The sequence below is a fragment of the Eutrigla gurnardus genome (genome assembly GCF_963514095.1).
Source record: "Eutrigla gurnardus genome assembly, chromosome: 10".
In the NCBI taxonomy this organism is placed as follows: Eukaryota; Metazoa; Chordata; class Actinopteri; order Perciformes; family Triglidae; genus Eutrigla; species Eutrigla gurnardus.
In genome coordinates this window covers 22,296,817-22,319,287 of record NC_139924.1, presented here as the reverse complement: position 1 = coordinate 22,319,287, position 22,471 = coordinate 22,296,817, and the positions used below count along the sequence as shown (strand labels likewise).

At 45.2% G+C, this 22,471-nt stretch overlaps 1 protein-coding gene across 5 annotated transcripts in view; it reads left to right on the top strand.

Annotated features, from left to right (window-relative positions):
- Nucleotides 1-22,471, top strand: part of LOC311019620 (unconventional myosin-Ic-like) — a 46,832-nt gene that overhangs the window by 11,817 nt on the left and 12,544 nt on the right. For 2 of the 5 annotated variants that reach the window (XM_084019190.1, XM_084019193.1), the window contains exons 2-8: nt 16,794-16,949; nt 17,448-17,563; nt 18,965-19,163; nt 19,301-19,381; nt 19,785-19,964; nt 20,468-20,566; nt 21,807-21,917. In XM_084019190.1, the coding sequence (XP_083875316.1) occupies nt 16,794-16,949; nt 17,448-17,563; nt 18,965-19,163; nt 19,301-19,381; nt 19,785-19,964; nt 20,468-20,566; nt 21,807-21,917 (942 nt within the window). Of the gene's footprint in view, nt 1-9,481; nt 9,668-10,616; nt 10,751-15,563; nt 15,675-16,793; nt 16,950-17,447; nt 17,564-18,964; nt 19,164-19,300; nt 19,382-19,784; nt 19,965-20,467; nt 20,567-21,806; nt 21,918-22,471 lie in introns of those variants that run through there. The other 3 variants (XM_084019192.1, XM_084019191.1, XM_084019189.1) reach the window with 3 other exon arrangements.

Here is a 22,471-nt window from a genome sequence, read left to right as displayed (position 1 = left end):
ACAAGGCTCCAGGCTGATATTCTTTTTTCACCATCATACCACCCACACACTGCCTGTCTGCCTGTCTGCGTGTCTGTCTGTGTGTAACATTTTGTCGTTATCATGGTGTTGCTGGAGGTGATGCAGCCCCCTGGTCGCTGCTTGGCGACTGTAACCTCATGACCTGCGACATCCTGAACAACATTAGGAGTGTGGCCCTGCGTGGCCATTTCTTCTCTGCTTTGCTCCACGAATGGTACTAGAAGCTGTGTGTCTAGATGAAGAAAGAGAAGCAAAGTGAACGTTAAAGTGGGAGCATGAACTGAAGTGTGCACGTTTGCAAGTGAACGGATGATTCTCTTAGCAGGACGAGCATGTGTGTGGTTCTGCCCCTGGAGCAGTCGTGCATATATTTTCTATCTCGGCGACCGAGCCCCTTGGTAGTAAATCTCTTAAGAGATTCCAGAGATGTTGCAATGAACTGTGTGACCAAACTGCTGAGCTATCCTCTTGTGTCGGGAGAGGGTCTGTGTTGAGTTACTTTCTCCAGAGATTCCTGCCAGAGTTCAAGCAGTTCACATGTGAATTCCCATCCCTTTGACAGGGTTAAAGAAGCAATATGCCACATTCACAGCATTAACGGAGCAGCAAAACAACTATTTGCTACGTGGAATCTGTATCTATACAGTATGTCTACTTGACCAGAGACTGAAGTTGCTCTCCCTCCGTTTGTGTTGTTATCTGAGCTTCTCCCTATGTTGTTGTTAGATTTCAGCACATTTGCCGTAGTTTGTGAGCTATGAGCCGCCTGCTCAGGCATCGCCATATTGAGAGCCGTTGTGAGGCAATTGAAATGCTCCCAATCTCATATTATGCACCTTACATGTAAGTGGATGCTGACGGGTAGTGGGTTCAGCTGCAGCCGATACCAGCGGAGGGGATTTCTACGACCCTGTCTGGTTGCATTAAGGGCTTAGATAGAAGGAGATGGTCGTTGAATGAAAATGTGCACACTTCTGAATTCTTAGTTTGTGACTGTTTATGATAGTCTGGTTTTGTTTTGGCCTGCATTTCAGCTGTTATTAATGTCTAATCAGCACAGAGGAAGTGCTTGGAGTAAACAGGAAATTTACTGTTTGGAGATTTAGCAACGTTGCTCAAGCTGTTACATTGTTACACAAAAACTCTGGACTGGATACATGTTGATAGGAATGTCTCACACACAAGCGACTCTGATGAAATGCTTCCTAATTTACTTTGTGCAATTTAAACATTATCATAGGACGAAAGGTATGGAAGAGAAGAGGAACAGGAAGAGGTGGGGGCGTTACTTGAAAGGGTGTTAGGAGTCACTTTAGGGGTGTGAGCAGTTTCATAAGTCAGGGTGAGGACAGGGCAATAACACAGTGTTCAGTAAAGGGCATTTCTTTTGGCTATGAAACAAGTTGAATGAAAAGCTTAAATGCACTGTTGATTTTAAGCTCAAATATCGTCCGTTGCAGTGATCATCGTTGGTATAACAAGCCTGCCTCAGTCCCAGAGTCTATTGTGCTGGTCTGAATCATGGGTTGGGCTCCAGAGTGCAGGCAGGCCAGCATTGTTTTAACCTACAACTAAAGCTCTTCTCCATATAAGGCCTGCTGGGTATAAATAAGAGCAAGAGGCCATCTATCCATAGGGGAGGAGAAAACAGCAGAGATGTAGAAGAAAGGGAATACGAGGGAAAGGAATGAAAGATAAATAGGAGGATAATAGAAAGGCAAAGTGAGAGAGAGAAGTGGAAAAAGACGTGAAGGGGGGGAGACTAGAGGAGTAGCAGGATAGATGTGCAGTGAAGGGAGAAACGGTGGGAATGGGGGTTGGAGAGGTAGAATTTTCCCAATATTTTGAGTTCCTTCTCAGCAAGTCGTCACCTGCCCTGTTGACTGGAGCGACCTGTTCAGTCGCGGAGGGTAGAGTCTGTGTTTTCTTTTACCTCATTGTGTGAAAGGCCCATGAACATTAAAGAAAACAGACATTTTGTCAGATCTTTAGTCCTGGGGTTGGAGTAAAATAAGTACAATTATTGTTGATGTTGGTCAGACAGAACAAGGCATTTTAAGATGTTGCCTTGGATTTGGAAAACATAGATCTTTCACTAATTTCTTACATATTTAGACAATTAATTAAGCATTTAACCGAGAACTTAATCTACTGATTAATCGATATTGAAAACAAACGTTAACTTGAGCCCTATCATTCATTGAACTGGAGAGTGAGAGTCAATGATCTACCTGATTATATATCTGACCTTCCGATTCTGAATTTTTCTGGTTTTGATTTTCTTCACCGCAAGGCTGTCAAGGGGTCCGAGAGTCTCCCCCATGCTGTCCTGGTTCTAGTTCTCCAGGATCGGCAATACAGATCGGGTCTCCAATGTAATCATCGACATTTTGACTTTTCAAAGTAGGAAAAGCACATATTAAAGGCTCCGTTCAATCCTGTAAGCCGTGGCAGAGTGCCAAGATACACAGGCGACAGCTGAGCCAGCGTTGATTTGATTTATTCACACCTGAGCTGATCCTACTGTGACAAAACGTCTTCTTTTATACAGTGTATATGACTGTTGAAACACTTCTTTACTTCTCAAACTCACGCAATGTGTCACACGTGTTGACCTCATGCAGTGCCTGTATCACGCTCACAACACCAGCTGTAAAAACCCCAATTTTCAAACAGTGTGTTAAGTAAGAGCAGCACTTCGTGGTTGGAGCTTCATATCAGAGCAGGCTGAAGATTGTGGAGGAGAGCCGGTACATACGTCAACTCATCGGCACAGAAAACTCCCCTGAAAGACTGCCCGCTCAACTCAGCCTAGGATTAAGCCTTTATAGAAGACGCTAGACACTTTAGGAAATGCCTGCATGACCAAAATGCTGCCACGGTGGAAAAGTGGGTGTGTATGTATGTGTGTGTGAAGGAAAGGGAGTGTCTCCATATTTGGTGTGTGTGTATATATATGTGTGTGTGTGTGTGTGAGTGAATTGAAAAAGCTCCAAAAAAACATCTATAGCTCAGTTTCCCCAATTAACTTAATTTCAAGCTTGCTGCTGTTTTGATCTTTTGTCTCTGGATCTCACATCTGTTCACAGTGGAAACCTCTCACACTGCCATGGTCTGGTAGACACACACACACACACACACACACACACACACACACACACACACACACACACACACACACAGACACACGTTCTGATGATTCACTTAACCCAGAGCAGTGAGAGAGAGAGAGAGAGAGAGAGAGCCCTGGGAAGTCCCTTGTGTCAATATAGTAGTGGGCCACAATAAGCTGACAGGCCGCTAGTTATGTCACATACACACATACAAACACACATACAAACACACACACACACACACATACAAACACACACACACACACACACACACACACACACACACACACACACACACACACTAACATTAATTCACCCTCATTTGATATATTAATTCCTCCTTGCTGTGACACTTTCGCCATCTGTCACCAACTTCCTGCCTCTCATCCTCTTTCTTGATACTTCTCTTTCTCTCTCTCTCTCTCTCTCTCTCTCTCTCTCTCTCTCTCTCTCTCTCTCTCGCTCTCTCTCTTCTGCCCTCTTCTCTCTCTCCTGACTCTTGTTCGCCGCCCACATGGCTTGCATTCTTTTGCTCTGACATCACAGCCGCCCTGCTCTGCCATTTATTTTTTTTTCTCTTTATTTTTTTTGTCTTATTCTCTTTGGTCCCTTGCTCCATTTGCCCTCCTTATTGATGTATTTGAATATTGGAAGGGACCATCCAGGCGAGGCGATATGAAGACGGGGAGAAAGCAAGCGATCGTCTATATGTTGCATCAACGTGTGACCGTAAAAGAGTGAGAAATGGAAGAAGGAGAGTGAGGCGAACAGCGTGGGAGAGAGGCAGGATGAAAAGGTGAAGGCAGGAGATGGTGATGGTGATGGAATGACGGTCTGGCTAATGTCAGGATCCTGATTTCAAGTCTTTTGGTTGGTGGAGGGAAACATTTGCAGATTCACAGCGACTTTGAGCTGGCATTTAATGGTTGGAAGGGGCACTTTGAGACATGTTTGTTATTTCTTTATTCTTTGATTTGTAGCCAGTGGCTTTAGGTCTGATCCTCCCTGGCTTTTCTCTCACAGCTCACATTGACAGTTGTATTCCACAGCAAAGGAGGGTCAAAGGTGCATGCTATATTTTTTTGTTAGAGCTATTATGACTTGTATTAGTACCAACAAGGCTGACTTTGTTATGGTGGAAGAACATGTGGGGTGTCAGGAAGAAAGCCAGGCCTGCTCGAAGCTAACAAAGCACAGAAACATCCAGAGAAACGAGGGAAAGACACTCAGGGAGGTGATGACGAACCAGGGTGCAAGTCTTCGCTTTTTAACTCTCCTTTCATTTAGTATTGCATGTGGTTACATCTTGGCATCGGCCACCAACCAACCAGGGAGGTCAGGGTGTGCTTGGTAGATTATTGGACAATATATCATCACATAACACTTAATTTGCCAAAGAAATTAGCCAAATTCCCCCCAAACTAGGTGTGTACCTTTAACATAACTCCTAACTGAGCTTAGAGCAGCAGTTATATTGCTTTTGGTGGAAAGCCAGCTATAGTGTCATGAGCTTTCAGAGGATATTGTAATAGAGATGACCGGGTGGAGTCATCATATGGACTGTGTTTTGCTGTAAATGTTCTTACAGAGGACACTGCTGTTGAGGGGAGTTTGGTTCCCTACATTTCAAACAATAGAACCAAATCGAATCATGTTTTTCCCCCCATCACATCTCGTCTCAACAAGCTTTTGCACATTTGCCATCTGCTATAATTTGGCCATTATTGCTCCATCTCAGGCTAATCATCCAGTGGCGCCAGCGATGGTTCACGGTGCAATGTAGCAACACGTTACAGCCTAGTGTATACATCAGCATCCCCAGCGCCCGGGACGCATCAGTCTGATGAAACCTTTACACCACAGGCTGAAAATGAACCCACGCAACCATATGATGAAGGGTGTGTTCAATGTGATGCAACAGTGCAGCGCTGATAGAGATCTGAAAAGCTTGTAAGTCATGTTAGAGCCATGGCTAAGTGCAGGCTTTCACTGATTTAGGATTTCTCTCGTCTTAAGCTTTTCTCATTTTGATACAAAAACTTTCCCACTACCCCCGAATCGTATTATGATGAGGATAAAGAGGCCCTAGAGCGCTTCAGTTTTTATCTGTTTACTTGCTTTTTCACTGCCCAACCATGGTAAATGGACCTGCATTTATTCTAGCTAGCTAGCTACTCAAAGTGCTACACTACATTCAGTCACTTTTACACACATTCACACATACGCACATCATTTTACTCATTCAGACACATTCACATGCCGATGGCATGTTTACTGGAGGATTCGAACCGCTAATCTTCCGATTGGAGAACAACTCGCTCTACCTCTGAGCCACAGCCGCCCCAACCGTCCATTGATCAGTGGAATAGCGTGAAGCTAGTCTGAGTTGCATGTGTGTCCTTAAACACAACACATAGCTGCTCTGCTTAATAAGGTCAGCATCTGTGCCACTAACGATCGGGAGCGTCGGGTCAGTGCAGCCCTAATGTCTACTGAAAGGCCAGTGTCTGCCTGGTGTAAGAGCCGACCCCACAAGTAGAATTGCAGTAGAATGCACCATTCAAGTCAACGTAGCATTATGGCCAGCGGCGGCCATCTTTATGTGTAACGTTGGCAGTGCAACCCCTGTAGCTGGCTGACCTAACTTCCTTTTCAACCAAGTCACAGCGAGTCGCAGACACTGAATCAGTGTGTTGCACAAATGGGGAAATCCTCTGTATTCAGTCTCTGTGAGTCGATATGTCTTTACATGACACGACTTTTTGTCAAGCAAAATTCGTTGCACATGAGCCATTCGCGTTACACCAGAGTTTGACCTAATTGAACTGAACATGTCCAGGATGCTGCGATAGTGCAGGACTTGGAAATAGATGTTGTGACACGCTGCGTTGTGGGTGCTCTGCAGGGCAACACGCCATGCGCGGCCGCAGTCGTCTTTTGTTTACATGTGCTAGCTGAGACGGAGACGTCACTTTTTGTGACACTTTGCTTTACTGCATAGCAATTAGTTGCCGATCCAAAGACAAGGTGGCATTGAGTTAGAGAGTGAAGATCACACATAATAAATATAGCACATTACCGTGGTATGATGTCACATGACAAACACGTTCCCAAGGCTTATTTGTGGACCATATGGGCAATGGAGGGAGAGTGGAAAATGTCTATATATATCCAAGATAACTCTGAACAAACTTTGCTGGAGAGGAAGTGAGAGAGGAAAGAAGAATTTAGGAGGCGGGCAACAGAGGAGAGAGAGAGAGAGACACAGAGAGAGTGGAGTTCCTATTTCTAATTTCCCACGGATTCAAGGTCACATTTCCATGAAAGTGGTCAGGGGGATTTAAGCTTTTTTTTCTTCTTCCCTCAATCTAAACGACACTAATGTTTAATTTGGTGTTTTTTTGTTTGGCTGTGCTTTGAATGGGAGTATTTGGTAAACCTTTGCAATCATTGACCCTTCACTGGCCTCGATATATTAACCACAGTCCTCTTATGTAACACATTTAATGTCACTGCCGGGCAAAAGGTTGCATTAAAGAGCTTCTCCGCGGGTCAAATGGTAAATATATAACAATATATGTTTGTATTGTTTCCATGGTTTTATGCCACTCTTAGCTCTTATCATATCATTTATAGCCTCAGAGCTGTAAAAGGCAGATTGAATAATATGCTGCGTGTGCTAGTGTGTGTAGGCAAGCAGTGCTGTCAGGCAGTAAACGGGAGGAGAGAGGTAACAATGATACTGATACCACTGATAACAATATGTTATTCTGTGTAATATACATATTTGTCTTATTCTTGTGGTGCTGTAACGTCCACTTAACCTTCAAAGACTTCCCTTCGGCTGGAAGCGAGATCAGAAATGTGGATAAGAACGGGTTAAAGTCTGACAGCTGAGCGAGATACGGGTGGTCAGATACAGCCCCTCCTTCTTCCAACTCGGCACAAATATGCTGCCTCAGCATCAGCCTGCAGAAACACACACACACACACACACACACACACACACACACACACACACACACACACACACACACACACACACACACACACACACACACACACACACACACTCAGGCACACACCTTTACAGTCTGCACATTTAGCACAAGCCAAGTTTGAGCCAGAGACATTAACACCGATGAATAAATGGATGAATCTCATTTATGTGCTCAACGACAGCAGCCCTCTATCTTCTCGTGGATCTGTGGCTGTTTCCTGCCGTCTGTCCTGTGTATTATCACACAGTGGGGAGAGTGAGACACACAGGACGGGAGGGAGAGAGAGTCTGGAAGACATTACTCAGATTCCTGCAGCAGGAGCTCTGATTATACTGGCAATGAAGGGGGGGGGGGGGTAGAGTGTTGGGTGGGAGGTTCATCAAAGGAGATGTACAAAGTTAAATCTCTGACACAGACACTGCTAAGTCCTGTACAAAGTGTGTGTTGTTTGAGTGTGCTGGGAGATGGGGACGGACTTATGATCAGGCATTTCGGTCTGCCTCAGAAAACGGCTCCTTTTATTGAGTTTCATTTAGACCAGGAGAGGGCGCTGTGGAGGAGCTTGTGTGTGTTTGTCTTCAGTCGTTTTCCCAAGGCGTGTTCTTCTACATTGTCCCTATAGCACTATTTAAAGGAAGGACGTCCCACCTGCCTGGTCTGTGAATGAACCTTTCTGCTGATCCACTTTTAATGGTTCTTCAGAGCTCGCTGGTTTGTGTTGCAGTGAAGAACATTTCCGTTTGGCAAAGAACTTTGTGCCAACTAAGAGAGTAGAATGACCTTGACCAAGGCTTTACTTAATTACTGAGCTGGTGAGAAAATGTGATGGCAGCTCAGATTTCTGAAAGAAGAGAAATCCTTCGCCAACAACACTCGTGTGACTTTGTCAACTTATTGATTAGTTGATTTGATAAACAGATCTAGAACCACACAAGAGCACCACGTTAAATCTTGTGCGTATCTGAGATGTGCTTGTATGTTCTTTCTTTTTTTCGCAAATGAGCTATTCAGCATGAAAAAGCATTAAAAATGACTTATCGACCAAAGAAGCGTTGGTCGACGAAGATCAAAACGACCGATTGTGTGACTAATCGACGAAGAGGGAGCAACCCCAGAATATACAGTACCAGCAGCCGCCACATCTTTGGATTTATGGGCCTATTCTCTTAGATCAGCAGGAAGGAGGGAGTCATCCTAATGAGGCCTATAAAAGCTGGCTTTCCTGCTGCTGCCTTGCTCTTTGAAGCCTCTTCCACCGTAGACTACAACGTCCTACTTTGTCCAGCATCAGGAACTCTCCAGATCTCTTTCATGCCTGAAACCTATTGGAAATCGATCTCCTTTACTGTTGAACCTGGGACCGTAGACCTGTATCTCTTGTCCCGTTGTTTGTTGTCGATGCTCAATGCTTCACAGAATGACACTCAGCGTTTTCATGCATCTTGACACAGTAAAGGAATAATCCAACACATTTTGTTTTGTTGCCAACAGTTAGATGTGAAGATTGACAGATCGTTGATGTCTGTGTATTAGTCCAATGGAAACTTCCTCTTTGTTCACAGCAACACACACCCGGTGCATGTAAGATGTCAGTTGTTATTAGTGTTAACAAGCAGATGTATTAGACTGCTGAGGCCTTTGATCTGTGTGTGTGTGTGTGTGTGTCTGGTCTGGAGTAATTACACTCCCTGTAATGATATTGGACTAATGATGAAGTCCTTGTGCATGCATGCGTGCCTTATTGTATACATGTATGTGTGGCTGTTATACGTGTGTGTGAGCTGGATGCAGTGCGCATTAAGAGCCGTATTTATGATGGTGGGACTCCTGGCTGCCGGTCTGGTTTGTGCCTCGGCTTGTAAATCCCAGAGTGGAGGGAGGGGAGGGGAGGAAAAGGAAACTCTTCTGGCTCAAATAAATGATTATTTATTGGCCCGTGTTGCATTTACTACTTAAGAGTTTCCCTTTTTCACACAAGCATGCTTGGATGCGCATGCACTCCTTGCCCCTTCGGCATCAGGACACATTCCTCCTTTCTCATCCTTTTTTCTCTCCGGGGGTGGTTGGGGCCAGATGTGTGTGTGTGATGCGTTAGCTCTCTCTAAGACTCCCCTCTCTCACAAGAAGAGAGCAAGACAAGGGGAAGAAATATGAGGAATTATGGTGTGTTTCTTCGGATAGCTTGTTGGATCGAGGAGAGGGCAACAGGGGGGAAAACAGAGAGAGAGAGAGAGGAAAGGAGGGAGGAGGGGGGTCACCCAACACAGGGACTATTTCCTCTGGAGGGAGGGAGAAGAAAAGTGGGTGAACAAGTGGCGAGCGAGAGAGACAGAGTGAGGTGTGTGAGCAGCAGTAAGAGGAGAAGCTATGGCAGCTGGCTCTCAGGACGAAGGGGAGAGCTTCTAAAAACAAACTCTCGGCTAAATAGTGGTTGTGACGCGGCGCTGGAGGCCACATTCTCCGGGTGGGAGCGAAAGAACCTCGTCCAAATCGCTCGAGAGCAGGTCAGGAGCCATGAAGTACAGACCTCTGGTAAGACGCCCAGCCGCACATTGCAGGAAAAGTCAGCGGGGAGACGGATTAATCAGGACCCCTTTTGATGGTTTAGTGTTAGTCCGGAACGGGCTTGTCCACAGGTTTGCATTCAGGAGTGTGAAAGGTAAGGAGTTATGCGGTCACTTTTGGTCCGACTATTGAAGTGGGGGCTGGGATGGAGTTTATTGGAGGGGAAGAGAGAGTTTTAAGGAGCTGCTGCATTGGCAGTGAGTCGCATTCACACGGTGTAACAACCTTGATGACGCGTTCTTGAACTCCAAGGACACACAGGTGAGCGAGAGGCAGGGTGGGTTTGTCGCTCACCTGAACTCTAGCTTTCTCATACTTACTACTACATCCATACCTCAAAGGCTTTGCCTCACTCTATTTCTCATTGACTCCATGTCTCTGTCATGTTGATGTCGGAGCACATTTGAATTTGAATCTGTTTGATATCTGTAAAGGTGTGTCCTCATCCGCCCGGGCGTGTGTGTGCGTTTGTGCCGCCCCCAGGGCGAGGCCATCACACGGCCGTGTTGTGTGGCTGGGCAGCATTCTTTGGCATTCACCGACGGGATGTGCATGTCCATGTATCTCTGTGTGCGTTTGTGTGATTAAAAACCCTTTTTGGAGCTGCATGCATTCTCTCTCTCACATGCTGGATTTCCTAGATTTGTATCAAAATATTTCCCCTCACATTTTTGGCACATGCATGTGCATCCATAAGGATTTGTTTAAAGTTTATGAGCTCTCTCCCTCTGTGTGTGTGTGTGGAAGTTGGAAGTCTGTCATAGTTGAGTAGCAATGAATGCATGAATGCACTGAGAGATTCCTGACACAGTTGTCATTACAGCCTGCAGGGCATCTGACTTCAGTTCAATAGGTAGTTAATGTTGAGCTCGCCCCACTCTCCTCAGGCTATCCATTCCAGTCCAGTTTCTAGACTACGTCGAGTAGAGGTTGTAATGACGTTGGCCAAGTGGAAAGCTTGAGAATGGCTTTGTAAACTAGCTCATTGCACCTGGAATTCCAAGCAGATGACTTGAAAGCTGTCTCTCCATGGAGTATCGTTGGGGTCGGGTAAGTCTGTGTTGCTAAATTCTTGCGTCCGACTCATAAATGTCTCATGAAAACGATTTGGGTGTGATTTAAAGGTTCAAACTCAAGGTAGTTACTCAATTTAAAGGGACAGAGTAAAGGATTCATGTCAGTTTAAGGTTGGTCGATGCTAACTGGAGCTTCGGCGTCAGTCAGCCTGCTGTAAAAGCTACTCTATTTTGTATCCGTAGTTTCTGATGTGCGAATATTATAATTTAGGGATTGCAGCGATTTGTGCTTTTAAAATCAGTTGTTTTTACTTTTAGTGAAGTTCTACTCAGGGATATTTATTTCTCACGTTTATTTTATCCATGGTTGTAATCAGGGGCCCCAAATACGATACTTATGAGAAAGCAGCAGGGAAGTTGTCCGATCACTTGTTCCCTGTCCAGGGAGGTCAAAGTTTACGGTGAGCTAAAGAAAAGCACATCTGGGGCTGGTAAGAATGCAGCAGACTAGCTCGGGAACACTTAATCACGGTGGTTCCTTCGTTAACCGTAGTACTAGTCCCAGACACCCGCCGGCTGCTTGTGTTGTTTGGCCCACATGTCCTCAGGTAGGCTGGATCCTTTCTGCTAGCTCGTCACACCAGTCTGACTGCTCTGCAGAGTCTCTCTGGGATTTGAAATGAGCATGCTTGCTGCTAAGCCTGGAGGGGCGTTTCCATGGCGATCACAATCAAAACGTAAATAAGCTGTAAATCTCTACGCGTTTAGAATAGGACAACTTTAATCTCACCTGCATTCACCTGTAATATAAGGCGTCTGATGATGTCACACATGAACTACATTTTCGCTGCGATGATATTTCTATCTCAAAAAATGGATCTTTTCACATCCCGACTCTTTCTTTCTACCAGCTAGCGCAGCACAGATGACAGAAGAGGAGGGATCGGTGCCAAACCACTGATTCATAGTGGAAAAATGCAGAAATGGGGCAAAACCTTCTGCTAGTAGCTAACCATTCTTTCATCAGAACCTCAATCTGCACTAATGTGGGTGTGATTATAGAAGCCGTGTGAAACAGAGGTCAGAAGTTAGTTTATTTTCTCTAACAGGACTGACTGCTACACACCTCTGTTCTCCTTTTTGCATATTTCCCCTGGATCTTTTACATGCGCAAATATTTCCCTGTAGTTCGTTTTAAGCACAATGGAGGCTGATTTGTGTCTTAGCTCATTCACTCCCTGTCCAGTCTGAGAAAGACATAATGCATGCAGGCCAATGACAGAAACAACAGTTTGTTCTTATGTAGACTCCACATATACATTATGATGATATTTTCCCTCTCCGTTAAAAACTATCTCCGTCCAAACCTCCGCTCGCTGGGCCAGTAGGTGGCGATAACAGCTACGTCACATGCCGGAGAAGTTTCTGAGCATGCGTAGTGATCGTTGATTATTAACAATTCAAACAATAGTCACTACTTATTTCTTCATTTATACTTATTTAATATATATTGTGATTGTGATATTTTTGGAAATGAAGATGTGGCGTTTGGGGGGAAGTGAGCGTTTAAGAAACCAAGAAAGTGGAAACGCTGTCAAACTGGTCTTATTTCAAGCCTGGTTGTGTAGGTTTGGATGGTAAATTCTCATCGTTATCCATGCATGCTTCCATCACGAGCGCTCTATGGTGCAGTGAAAGCAGCAGGTTAGATGAGGTTTACATAAACAGTGTGACATCTGAGCCCTGTGAGCGCACTCGGGGCGATGTAAAGGTCAAGCTGCTATTGTTCACAGGCTGCTTGGACGATCAATCCCTCTGCCTTCTCCCGCTACCCAAGCTTCTCTTGGATGTGCCCACTGGTTCAATCTGTCCCTGGAAAGAGGAAGGAGGGACTAAAGGGAGGACAAAGGACATGCGGATACGAAATGGGAAGAAAGTATAGGGAGATTCAGGATACAGTGATCAAAATAGGTGGCATTCACTTTTTAAAATCCTTTACCCTGTTCTTATAAAGAAAAGCATGACTGGTCCTCAACATGTATTGTAGTTAATTACCAGGATGTGGATTTCTGTCACTTGAGAGATAAATAGAAGCTCACAACGTTGTTAGGACATGTTATTATGAATGGACAAGAAAATAATACATAAGGAATAATCCATGATGGGAAAATGTAGTTCTTCTCACTTTGACTCATTGAATACAGAAAATCTACTTTAATGACTCATATGATATTGAAATCAGGATTGTTTTATCACTATGTCTTAGAGGCTCAACTGATTTTCGGAATCGAGATCATGGCTTTAAAAGAACTATTAAAAAAAGATTAGTGCAGCCCAACATGCAGATGTTGTGATATTTCAATCTGGACCAAATTGCTCTTGCAGTTTTTTTTTCTTTTTGTGCCAAAAAGAAAAGCTTTCCCGGATTTTGTGCTTTATTTTGTGGTGTTGTGATAAGATGTGGGAGCTGAAGACTGGAGGAGAAATGGAGATAGATACGGGAGACGGGATCAAGATGTATTCGTACCTGCCCTCAAAAACACCAGTCCAGGTCTTAGCAGAGAGCTGCACCTCTTCAGGACTCCTGCTGCTAACCTGGCTCCTAGCTGCCTTGTTTTGCTGCACAGGACTTGGAAAACATGACGACATGTAGGAACCGGGTAGGCACATACTTGCTGAGTTCCTGAGACCGGGTGGAGATCCGGTGTGGGACACTCCGTGCATGAAAGCCAAACAGTGAAAGCGACATTGGGAAACAATGAAGTAATGGAGAGAGAGAGAGAGGGCAAGAGACTGGAACAAGGACGGAAAGTCAACGACTGATAGGATGTATAGAGGAGGAAGAGGAGGGGAGAGGTGAGGAAGTAAGGCTCTGGTTTCTTTCCTCCCAGGCCCCATAATATTTGGAGGGTTTCGTAATAAACCACGATCCATGAACCATCTTGATGGACAGTCCTTTTACATTTAGTCCAAACAACCGCTTGTCTTTCCCAAGAAAAAATCCTCAGCTACACAGAAAGTCATATGGTTCGTATGTTTCTAGCTGGAGCAACAGTTTGGATGAAGAAAAGGAAATGTTCGTTAGCATCAGTAGCTAAAATAGCTGAACAGAAACCTCCAGTTAATTGATCTAATCAGCCATGCTGTTTGATTGACAGGTGAGAAGGACACACACACACACACACACACACACACACACACACTGTAAGGATGATGTGTGAAACAACAGGTCACCATGTCATGGTGTGCAGGGGTGACAGGAACAAGAAATCAATTAATTCCCATGCTCCCGTCTGCCCCTTCCCTTAAAGTTAGGACCCTCCCGACCTCAAACTTCCAGTCCTGGTGGATTTGGCTACACTCATGGTGGTTAATGTGGTAACAGTAAGAGGGCTTTACAAGCCACTCAGTGTTTTTGTCAGTTGAATGCTTTTCATAGGAAGCAGCAGCAGCAATACTATCAATACATCTCTGGCACGACTGTAGGAAAATTAGACACAATTACAAACGGTAACAGTGGATTTCATGCAGGGATTGTGCCCCCGAAGGCCGTTTGAAGCAAGTGCACAAATGTACAGATAGAGAGGGAACTACTGAAAATACATCTACTTAATGACTAATGCTGGAAAAAAAGGCAATGCGGTTTGATTTCATGATAATATAATAAAATAATACAACTAAGGATTTTAACTTCCACCTGCCTCAGGTGCTCAATAAGGGATTCAGAGTGTAGGGCATGCAACATGGAAACGGCTGAGCCGGCAGCTCGCAGCTAATGGTGCTCGCTGTGGAAAACAGTGTTCACCAGAGGGTGGGTGCCACACTTCTGTGACGACACTGTGGGTCGTGGCGCTGCATTAGCTGCTATGTAAACAAAGCACAGAGAAGCTCAGATTACAGCAATCGCAGACGGAGAGCGGCTTCCTTCTCTGCTCAGGTCGACTCCACGATATCTTCACACGGCAAATAGTCGTTTGTTGCTGTAGTTATGCTCTCGATTTTGAATGTAGCACCTTTAAATCCACACCTACATTGTAAAATGTGAAATCCAATTGTCCACACTTGGGATGTGTGCCATTGTTGTGTCCTTGTGAGGACGCGTACTCACAAACACACACACATAGCAGATTTTACAGCCTGTAATAAGAAGTAAAAGTCGGACACTTGAAAGCTTGAGTCCTCATCAGATTATGAAGACGTGAGGTGAGTCCGCTCTAACAGCCTCCCTCTTAACGAGGTCACTCTCCCCCCTGAAAGGCAGTAAAGATAAAGCGTGGTGTGGTTCAGTTAACGAACAAGCATCAATAATAGTGAATGGTATTAGGTTAATTATTACACACCCAGACCGGGGGTTCACAACGTGATTTTGATGTGGATCAAACATTCAGGCACGCAAAACGAAATCCAATCAACTTAATGCGTGTTTAGCAGAGAAAAAGGCAGGCGATGGAGTGATTTAAGGTGTGTGGAATTTCAGGAAGTATTGTTAACTTTCCAGTCCAGGTTAAATGCAGTCATAACCTGGCATCCATCATCTCCTCTTCTCTTTTTCTGTTCTCTCCTTTTCCCCCTCTGTCCTGTGTATTTGTTCCCTTCTGTCTCACCCGGTGCTAATTAATATGCTCTCTCCTCCCTCAAGCTTTCTCTTCTCTTTCTATCTCCATCTCTTCTCTGTGTCCTCCTGAGGGATGAAGACAACTGTACCGGTTAACACAACAACACCTGCTGTACTGTGTGTTCTGTGTGTGTGTGTGTGTGTGTGTGTGTTGTCTGGCCCCGTCCCTGCCCAGGTTGTCCCTGCCTCTACCCTCGGCACAAAGTCAAGTTGCTTTTAGTTCGGTAAAGGTCGGCACACGTCAGACATGGATGTGGCCGGCATTCGCAATCTCATGCGTAAAACTCAAGCCACTATTCTAGAAAATGGCTTCCTGGTCAAACGTGTCGATGAGCCCAAACATGTAAGTGCGATTTACTTTCACTTCCGATTCTATATTTGTGCCGTACGCTTTCAGATATGTGCAACTTGGGTGGGGCACTTTGGTTGAAGTGATACATTGCACCCCCCCCTCCTCCACATCTGGGTTTGGCTCCGTCTCTATTTTTAAAGATGGGAAGATCACTCAGAGGCTGTCAAAAGAAAACTTTGAAAGATTAACAAACATAAAATGTCCTTTATATGTTGATTGTATGTGTCTGAATGGATGTGGGATCTGTGAATGGCTTTTAGACATACTTGGTCTGAATGTGCGTTTCTTTGAAGGTGTGATGAGTGAAGCAGACATGAAGGAAGTTTTTCTGTCTTATAAACTAAATATAAATATTTTCAACTGCTGCTCAGACAAAACTAGAAATATGTTTTGGGCAGCTCTGTAGTTTCCTGTGTCAGTTGGCAGGTTTTGGAGGCCACGGCTTTTGCCATGGAGGTCAAGTGTGTGGGTGTGGAAAGTGTGTTTGTTTTCATGCACATTTGCAAAAAGTTGTTATGGAAGTGAGAGTGGTCTGTACCAAAAAAGGTGCACAACTTCTCAACGGATTCACGTACTGTGGCCAAACTGTTGTAGACTCTGGTGGACTTTGCACCCCTTTTCATATGTGCCGGTGCCCCGCCCCCCTACAATTCAGCCCGAACCTTGAATAGTTAAGGTTAGGCTTTGGACACCAATAATTTCGTACTAACATTTTTATATTTTTTAAGTTTGTGACGAGACCCCACAGCATTAGTGCTCCGACTGTGTCATCATAATCTATTCTGAAATGCGTGAAACGGTTAATTCTGGCTTCCCTGCCTCTCTTGAAGAGTGGCAGGCTGTTTAACATGGTAAAACACTGTTTGACTACTTTTTACTCCTCACTTATCTCCAGTTTGCACTGATTTATGACTAATCCTCTCATTCTTTCTCCTCTAATAAAGATGGATTATGTGTACGTGTAGCTTTTGGCGTTCTTCGGTCCCTCCCTTTTTTGTTTCCCTACTTTTTCCTTTCATTTGCTGTGACTGATGTTGTGTTACAGTACAAAGGTCATGTTGTCGTCTTCAGTCACTAACCCCAGCTCCTCTCTGCCCGTCCTCCTTCTAGGTGGTGGCTAGTGACGGGGTGCGGGCTATGATGGAGTCGGCCCTGACAGCCAGAGACCGGGTGGGCGTGCAGGACTTTGTCCTGCTGGAGAACTACACCAGCGAGGCGGCCTTCATAGAGAACCTGCGCAAACGCTTCAAAGAGAACCTCATCTATGTGAGTGGGTGTGGGAGGGCGTGGCTTTCAACTGCAGCTCTGTGTGTTACAGCCTGCTGCATCTTTCAGCTTGATATTAAAGGCTGTATATTGGGTGATATTCATTTTCATACCGAACGTACATTTTTAATGAAGATTCCCTTAAATTTGGTTATTAAAGAATTGTTAGCAAGGTTTGAGCCGGGTATTATATGGTTAAAAAATGGTGTCTGGATGCCAGTGAATCAGGAACAAGTTTGTTTTCTTTGTCACAGTGAAAAGTCTTCATTGCACATTGCATCTAATTATTGCAGTGAAGCTGTGTTTTCACTGCAATAAGCAGCGTTATGTTGCAGAATGCGGTTTGATCTCCCCCGAGTAGGAATCCCGTCCCCGCAGAATGACTCAGCAGAGTGCAGGGTTAACGTTTGAATGAAAGAATCACGTCATACGTTGCTCGACGTGAACGCACTCACACTGACGCCGCTAACGTGACCTGCGTGTTCGCTCTCTCGTCAGACGTACATCGGTTCCGTGCTGGTGTCGGTGAACCCGTACAGAGATCTGGAGATCTACACCAAGAACCACATGGAGCGGTACCGCGGAGTCAACTTCTATGAGGTCTCGCCCCACATGTGAGTACGCAGCCTCTGCACACATCACAGCACAGCACGCAAGCACTCATTACACACAACCTGTCATGTCATCGTTTTGGTGCCGGGCCACGAACGCAGCGATCCGTGAGGGATGATTCACTCATTGCACTTCTTTGCTATTACAGGTGAACTTTTTTTCCCCCCTGATCGTTCCAAGCATCATTCATGGTGGACAGCGTGTTTAATGTTGCCTTGATTCTGCTCCAGCGCTCTAAAATAGCATCTGTTGATGCGTTGGAAAGCCTTTTTATTCAATAATGACATAACCTTGTTGCACCTGCCTTCTAAATGTTGTCCCAGTGTGTGTGCGCTTAGAGTGCCCCGACGTGCAACCCGCCTACGCAATGCACTCATGGTCTGACTGACCTCTATCACTGTTTGCAAGACGTCATGGCATGAGGCAGAGTGTTTGTTTGAAAGGTTGCCACAGGAATGGTGAGGGAATTCCCCGTTTAAATCCTCCCAGACCCCGTCGGTCCGCTACAAAACAATCCAGTGCATTATGGTGACTCGAAGCGGCGGCGTCAAAGCGTTTCCCGATCTCTCACTAGACTCTTTCTCCTGGTTTTTTCTCTCCCGTTACTTCAACCCTTAATGTTTTCCATCCCTCTGACTGGAAAGAAAGATGTGCTTTGGCAAGCAAGAGGTGGAGAGTTGGAGAGAGAGAAAAGGGGGGGAAGAGGTGGAAAGAAAAGTAAGCAAATGATGGTGCCATGAAAGATATTTCCTCCCTTGAGAGGGAATTCCTCTGACCTGAGCCTGACCCCCCCCCCCCCCCCCCCCCCCCCCCCCAGCCTCCCCCAATATCATACACATACAGTACACACACACACACACAAGGACGATGCAGCTATGGGTAAGCTGGCGGTTTTATCTTCCAGCAATTAGTCAGTTGTCAGAAATGTGTCCAAACAGGCTGAAAAAACATCGTGCTGACAAATGATACTGTAACTGAAACAGGCTGTGTTCCACTCTGAGTCATACTGGTGTGCGTCCATGTTCGCACACTACGAGATGTTATCATGTGTTACATTCAGTTTTCTCAGCACATTGTAGAACTGAAGTGTGTAAAAATGTATCTACTTTACCCATTCATTCAGTTTACTAATCATGTAATAATCATTTGACTAGTATTGACTTTTCTGTAACCGTTTCAGTAGATTGGGATTACATTTGCTGCTCGAATCTTAAGGTTTTTATATCATTCTGCAGCTTCTCAGTGGTGTTGCTCATGTATTCTAATTAAGTAAGTGTGTCTGTCTTATTTCCCCTAACCCTAAATAAGTTGTCCCATGTGATGAGACATACAGTAGGTTTCTCTCTCTTCTGATAATGTTGCTGGACGTCTGCCTGAACCTGTCTCCCTCTCCTCTCCTACAGCTATGCCGTGGCAGACAACTCGTACCGCTCTATGAGAACGGAGAGGAAGGACCAGTGCATCCTCATCTCCGGGGAGAGCGGCGCCGGCAAGACGGAGGCGTCCAAGAAGATCCTGCAGTACTACGCCATCACCTGTCCAGCCAGCGAGCAGGTGCAGACCATCAAAGACCGCCTGCTGCAGTCCAACCCCGTGCTGGAGGTGAGATTCGTGGCATTCGTCAATCTGGGATCCGCCTTTATGACACATTCTCTCTCTGTTACCTGTAATCTCTCTCCCTCCTAATCTGTCAATCATCACTCCTCTCCTCGCTTTATCCCACTCTATCCTCTCCGCAGGCCTTTGGCAATGCCAAGACGTTGCGTAACGACAACTCGAGCCGCTTTGGCAAGTACATGGACATTCAGTTTGACTTTAAGGTGAGTAGGACAGTCTGATTTGTACTGGCAGCTACTTTACGCAACAGTTAACACTGTCTAATGAGTCTCCCTTCACACGGAAGCAGATTGTTACACGAAGGAACTGTTACCTCACATATTCAAAACCATAACACTACTTGGTTATGTGATGTTTTCATGATAATATTAACAATGCAAATGTACTCGTTATTCTGTATATTTGCATATCATTTCTGGATGTTTTTTTGTTGTGTTATTATGCTCCTATCCCTTTATTGTTAGTATACAAAACATCTTATGGACTGTGAAATCTGTATGGACCTGCATGTCATATCAACCCTGCATCATCACACTTCAGTACCCCTGCCTTACCCCCTCCTCCCCTTCCTCCCCCCTCCCTCCCTGGTATTTATGCCGTCGGCAGGGTGCCCCAGTTGGAGGCCACATCATCAACTACCTGCTGGAGAAGTCCCGCGTGGTCCACCAGAACCACGGGGAGAGGAACTTCCACATTTTCTATCAGCTGATCGAGGGAGGAGAGGAGGACCTGCTGAGACGCCTGGGCCTGGAGAGGAACCCTCAGCAGTACCAGTTCCTGGTCAAAGTAAGTATCTAGTATGTTAAAGGCACAGTTCCGATTCAAGCAGGTATATATGAGGTACTTATCCATGGTTAGAGTATAACCTACGTTAGATGTTCGCCACGCCCCCCAGTACGAGCATGGGAGGCCGTGTGTCCGTGTCCCAGTGGGAGCTCTGGATAATAAGCTCTCAGTCTGGGACTCGGTGCAGCGAAAGGAGCTTTTCCTCAGGGGGGAAATCTGCCTTCGGGCCCTAGCTGAACCCTTCCCTCCATGAATGCACACACTCACATCAGCAGCAACCCAGCAAAAACACCTCATGTGTGTTTATCTAAATGGGTGTTTACGTCACGTATGAACAGGTGTTTACTGTACACGTTAACACCTTTTTACACCGTCACATGCTTCATGGATTTTGCTGGACATTCTGAAAACTTTACAAGGAAACAAAAGGCAGATGTAGATGATAAATATATATACCGTGTTTGCAGTTATTCAGGTTTTGTGTGTGTGTGTGTTTTCCAAAGGGTAATTGTCCCAAAGTGAGCTCCATCAACGACCGCAGTGATTGGAAGACTGTGAGGAAAGCCTTGACCGTGATAGGCTTCAACGAGGACGAGGTGGAGGTAAGTCCAAGTCCAAGCTGTGTCAATTAGTTTTGTCACCGTAAAGGGAGAGCTTTGACTTTTTTGAGGTGGGGTTGTTGAGGTGCTGATCCATAGTCAGTGTATTACCTACAGTAGATGGCGGTTGGGGAAACGGACAGGAGAACCAGCACGGGTGCAAAGCAACATACTGCTGTGTGGGGGGGTGCAGCAGCAAAACGTATTTGACCTTGCATCACACAGTGATATCTGATGTGGAACTGAAGCTGTTAGCCACTTTTCGACTGCAGAAACTTTCCCCAAAGACGAGGATCCTTTTAAGGAAATCATTGTGCGTTGACCGCAGGGACCAGGGTCTAGATTAGGTTCCATTTTACCCCCAAAAGGCCGGGGTCAGAGCCCTACTTTCTGAAAGTACAGGAACTTTTCATGGCAGGTTTTGCAGGGATGACAGTCTCTGATTGGTCAAACACACAATGTGCTGCTGCTTCAACCCACGTGTCATTCATAAAACGACGTAAAATACTATGAAGTGCTAGAAACAATACAACGTTGGTGTTTACCCCGGACAAACCTTAACAAACATTACAAACCCCGCTCTGTGTGTTGCTAGACGTACACCACAGGTTGCACTAGGAACTGTAAGCTACTCCATGTGCCTGAGGGGGCTGAGGCAGTTTCAGACTTAGCTGTGTGTGTGTGTGTGTGTGTGTGTGTGTGTGTGTGTGTGTGTGTGTGTGTGTGTGTGTGTGTGGTTAGTATTATATGGTGAGAACTTATTTCAGCTCAGTGTGGGAGTCCCTACATACTCATGAGTCTGGGCTTGCTTCCAGAACCTTTTTAGATGTCATTTTTCTTATAGCGTGTAGAGCAGGTGTGTGTGTGAGTGTGTGTGTCTGTGTGGGTGGGTGGGTGTGTGTCTGTGTGTGGGTGTGTGAGAGTGAGTGTGAGTGTGAGTGTGTGAGTAAGTGAGTGAGTGCGTGGGTGTGGCCGTGTGTGTCTGTGTGTGTGTGTGTGTGGGTGTGTGTGTGTGTGTGTGTGTGTAGTCCTACTATGATACTTGAACATTCCTACATTCCTTTCCTGTTCAATTCTTAACCTAATCTTAAATCACAGACATCTTGGTCAGTAATTCAGATCTGTAAATCATATTGTGCTGAAGTCTCTCACCTCTACCATCTCTCCATCCTCCATCATTTGTCTTCTAATGTTGTTTTTTATTGTCTTTATTTCCCCTCCCCTTGCTGTGTTTTCTCTGTAGGAGCTGTTGAACATAATTGCCAGCGTGCTCCACCTGGGAAATGTGCAGTACGGCGGCGAAGAAGGCAATGCCTGCATTACTTCTGACACTCAGATCAAGTACCTGGCCAGGGTGAGTTACTGCACCCAGCAGATTCATCAACACTCCTAACAGGCCGGGGGAAGATGGGATTGTTGTTGGGCCCATATCTATCAAGCATCTCAAAATACCTCGCAGGAATGGCATTGAAGGCAAAGGTATTCCTGAAGCTGCCTACACATGCTTTCGGCGAGGAGAGGGACTACTTTTTGGAGAGGTTGCACCATCACAGTTTTATGACAGTCTTCCCTGTCAGAAGAGCTCAAGTACCCCTCCGTAGAGACCACCCTAATATGCACTTCTTTTACATAACTATTTTAATCATTTATTGATTACTTTTAGCTAAATTCTGTTATAACTTATTTTTTATCCAACACATTTAATAAACACATGCTTGGACTAGAGTTTGAAATTCGTAGGACTTTGGGTAAACCTCAGCCACATGCTTTCTGTAGAATTGACATATCTGTACATCCTACAAATAGTGTTGAAACATGTAAACAGAAATGTGGATCACGCTTTGGAAACAACACGCCATTCTTTCCAAGCCCAGTTTTCTCAGTTATCCTCCATGAGATGAAGAGAGG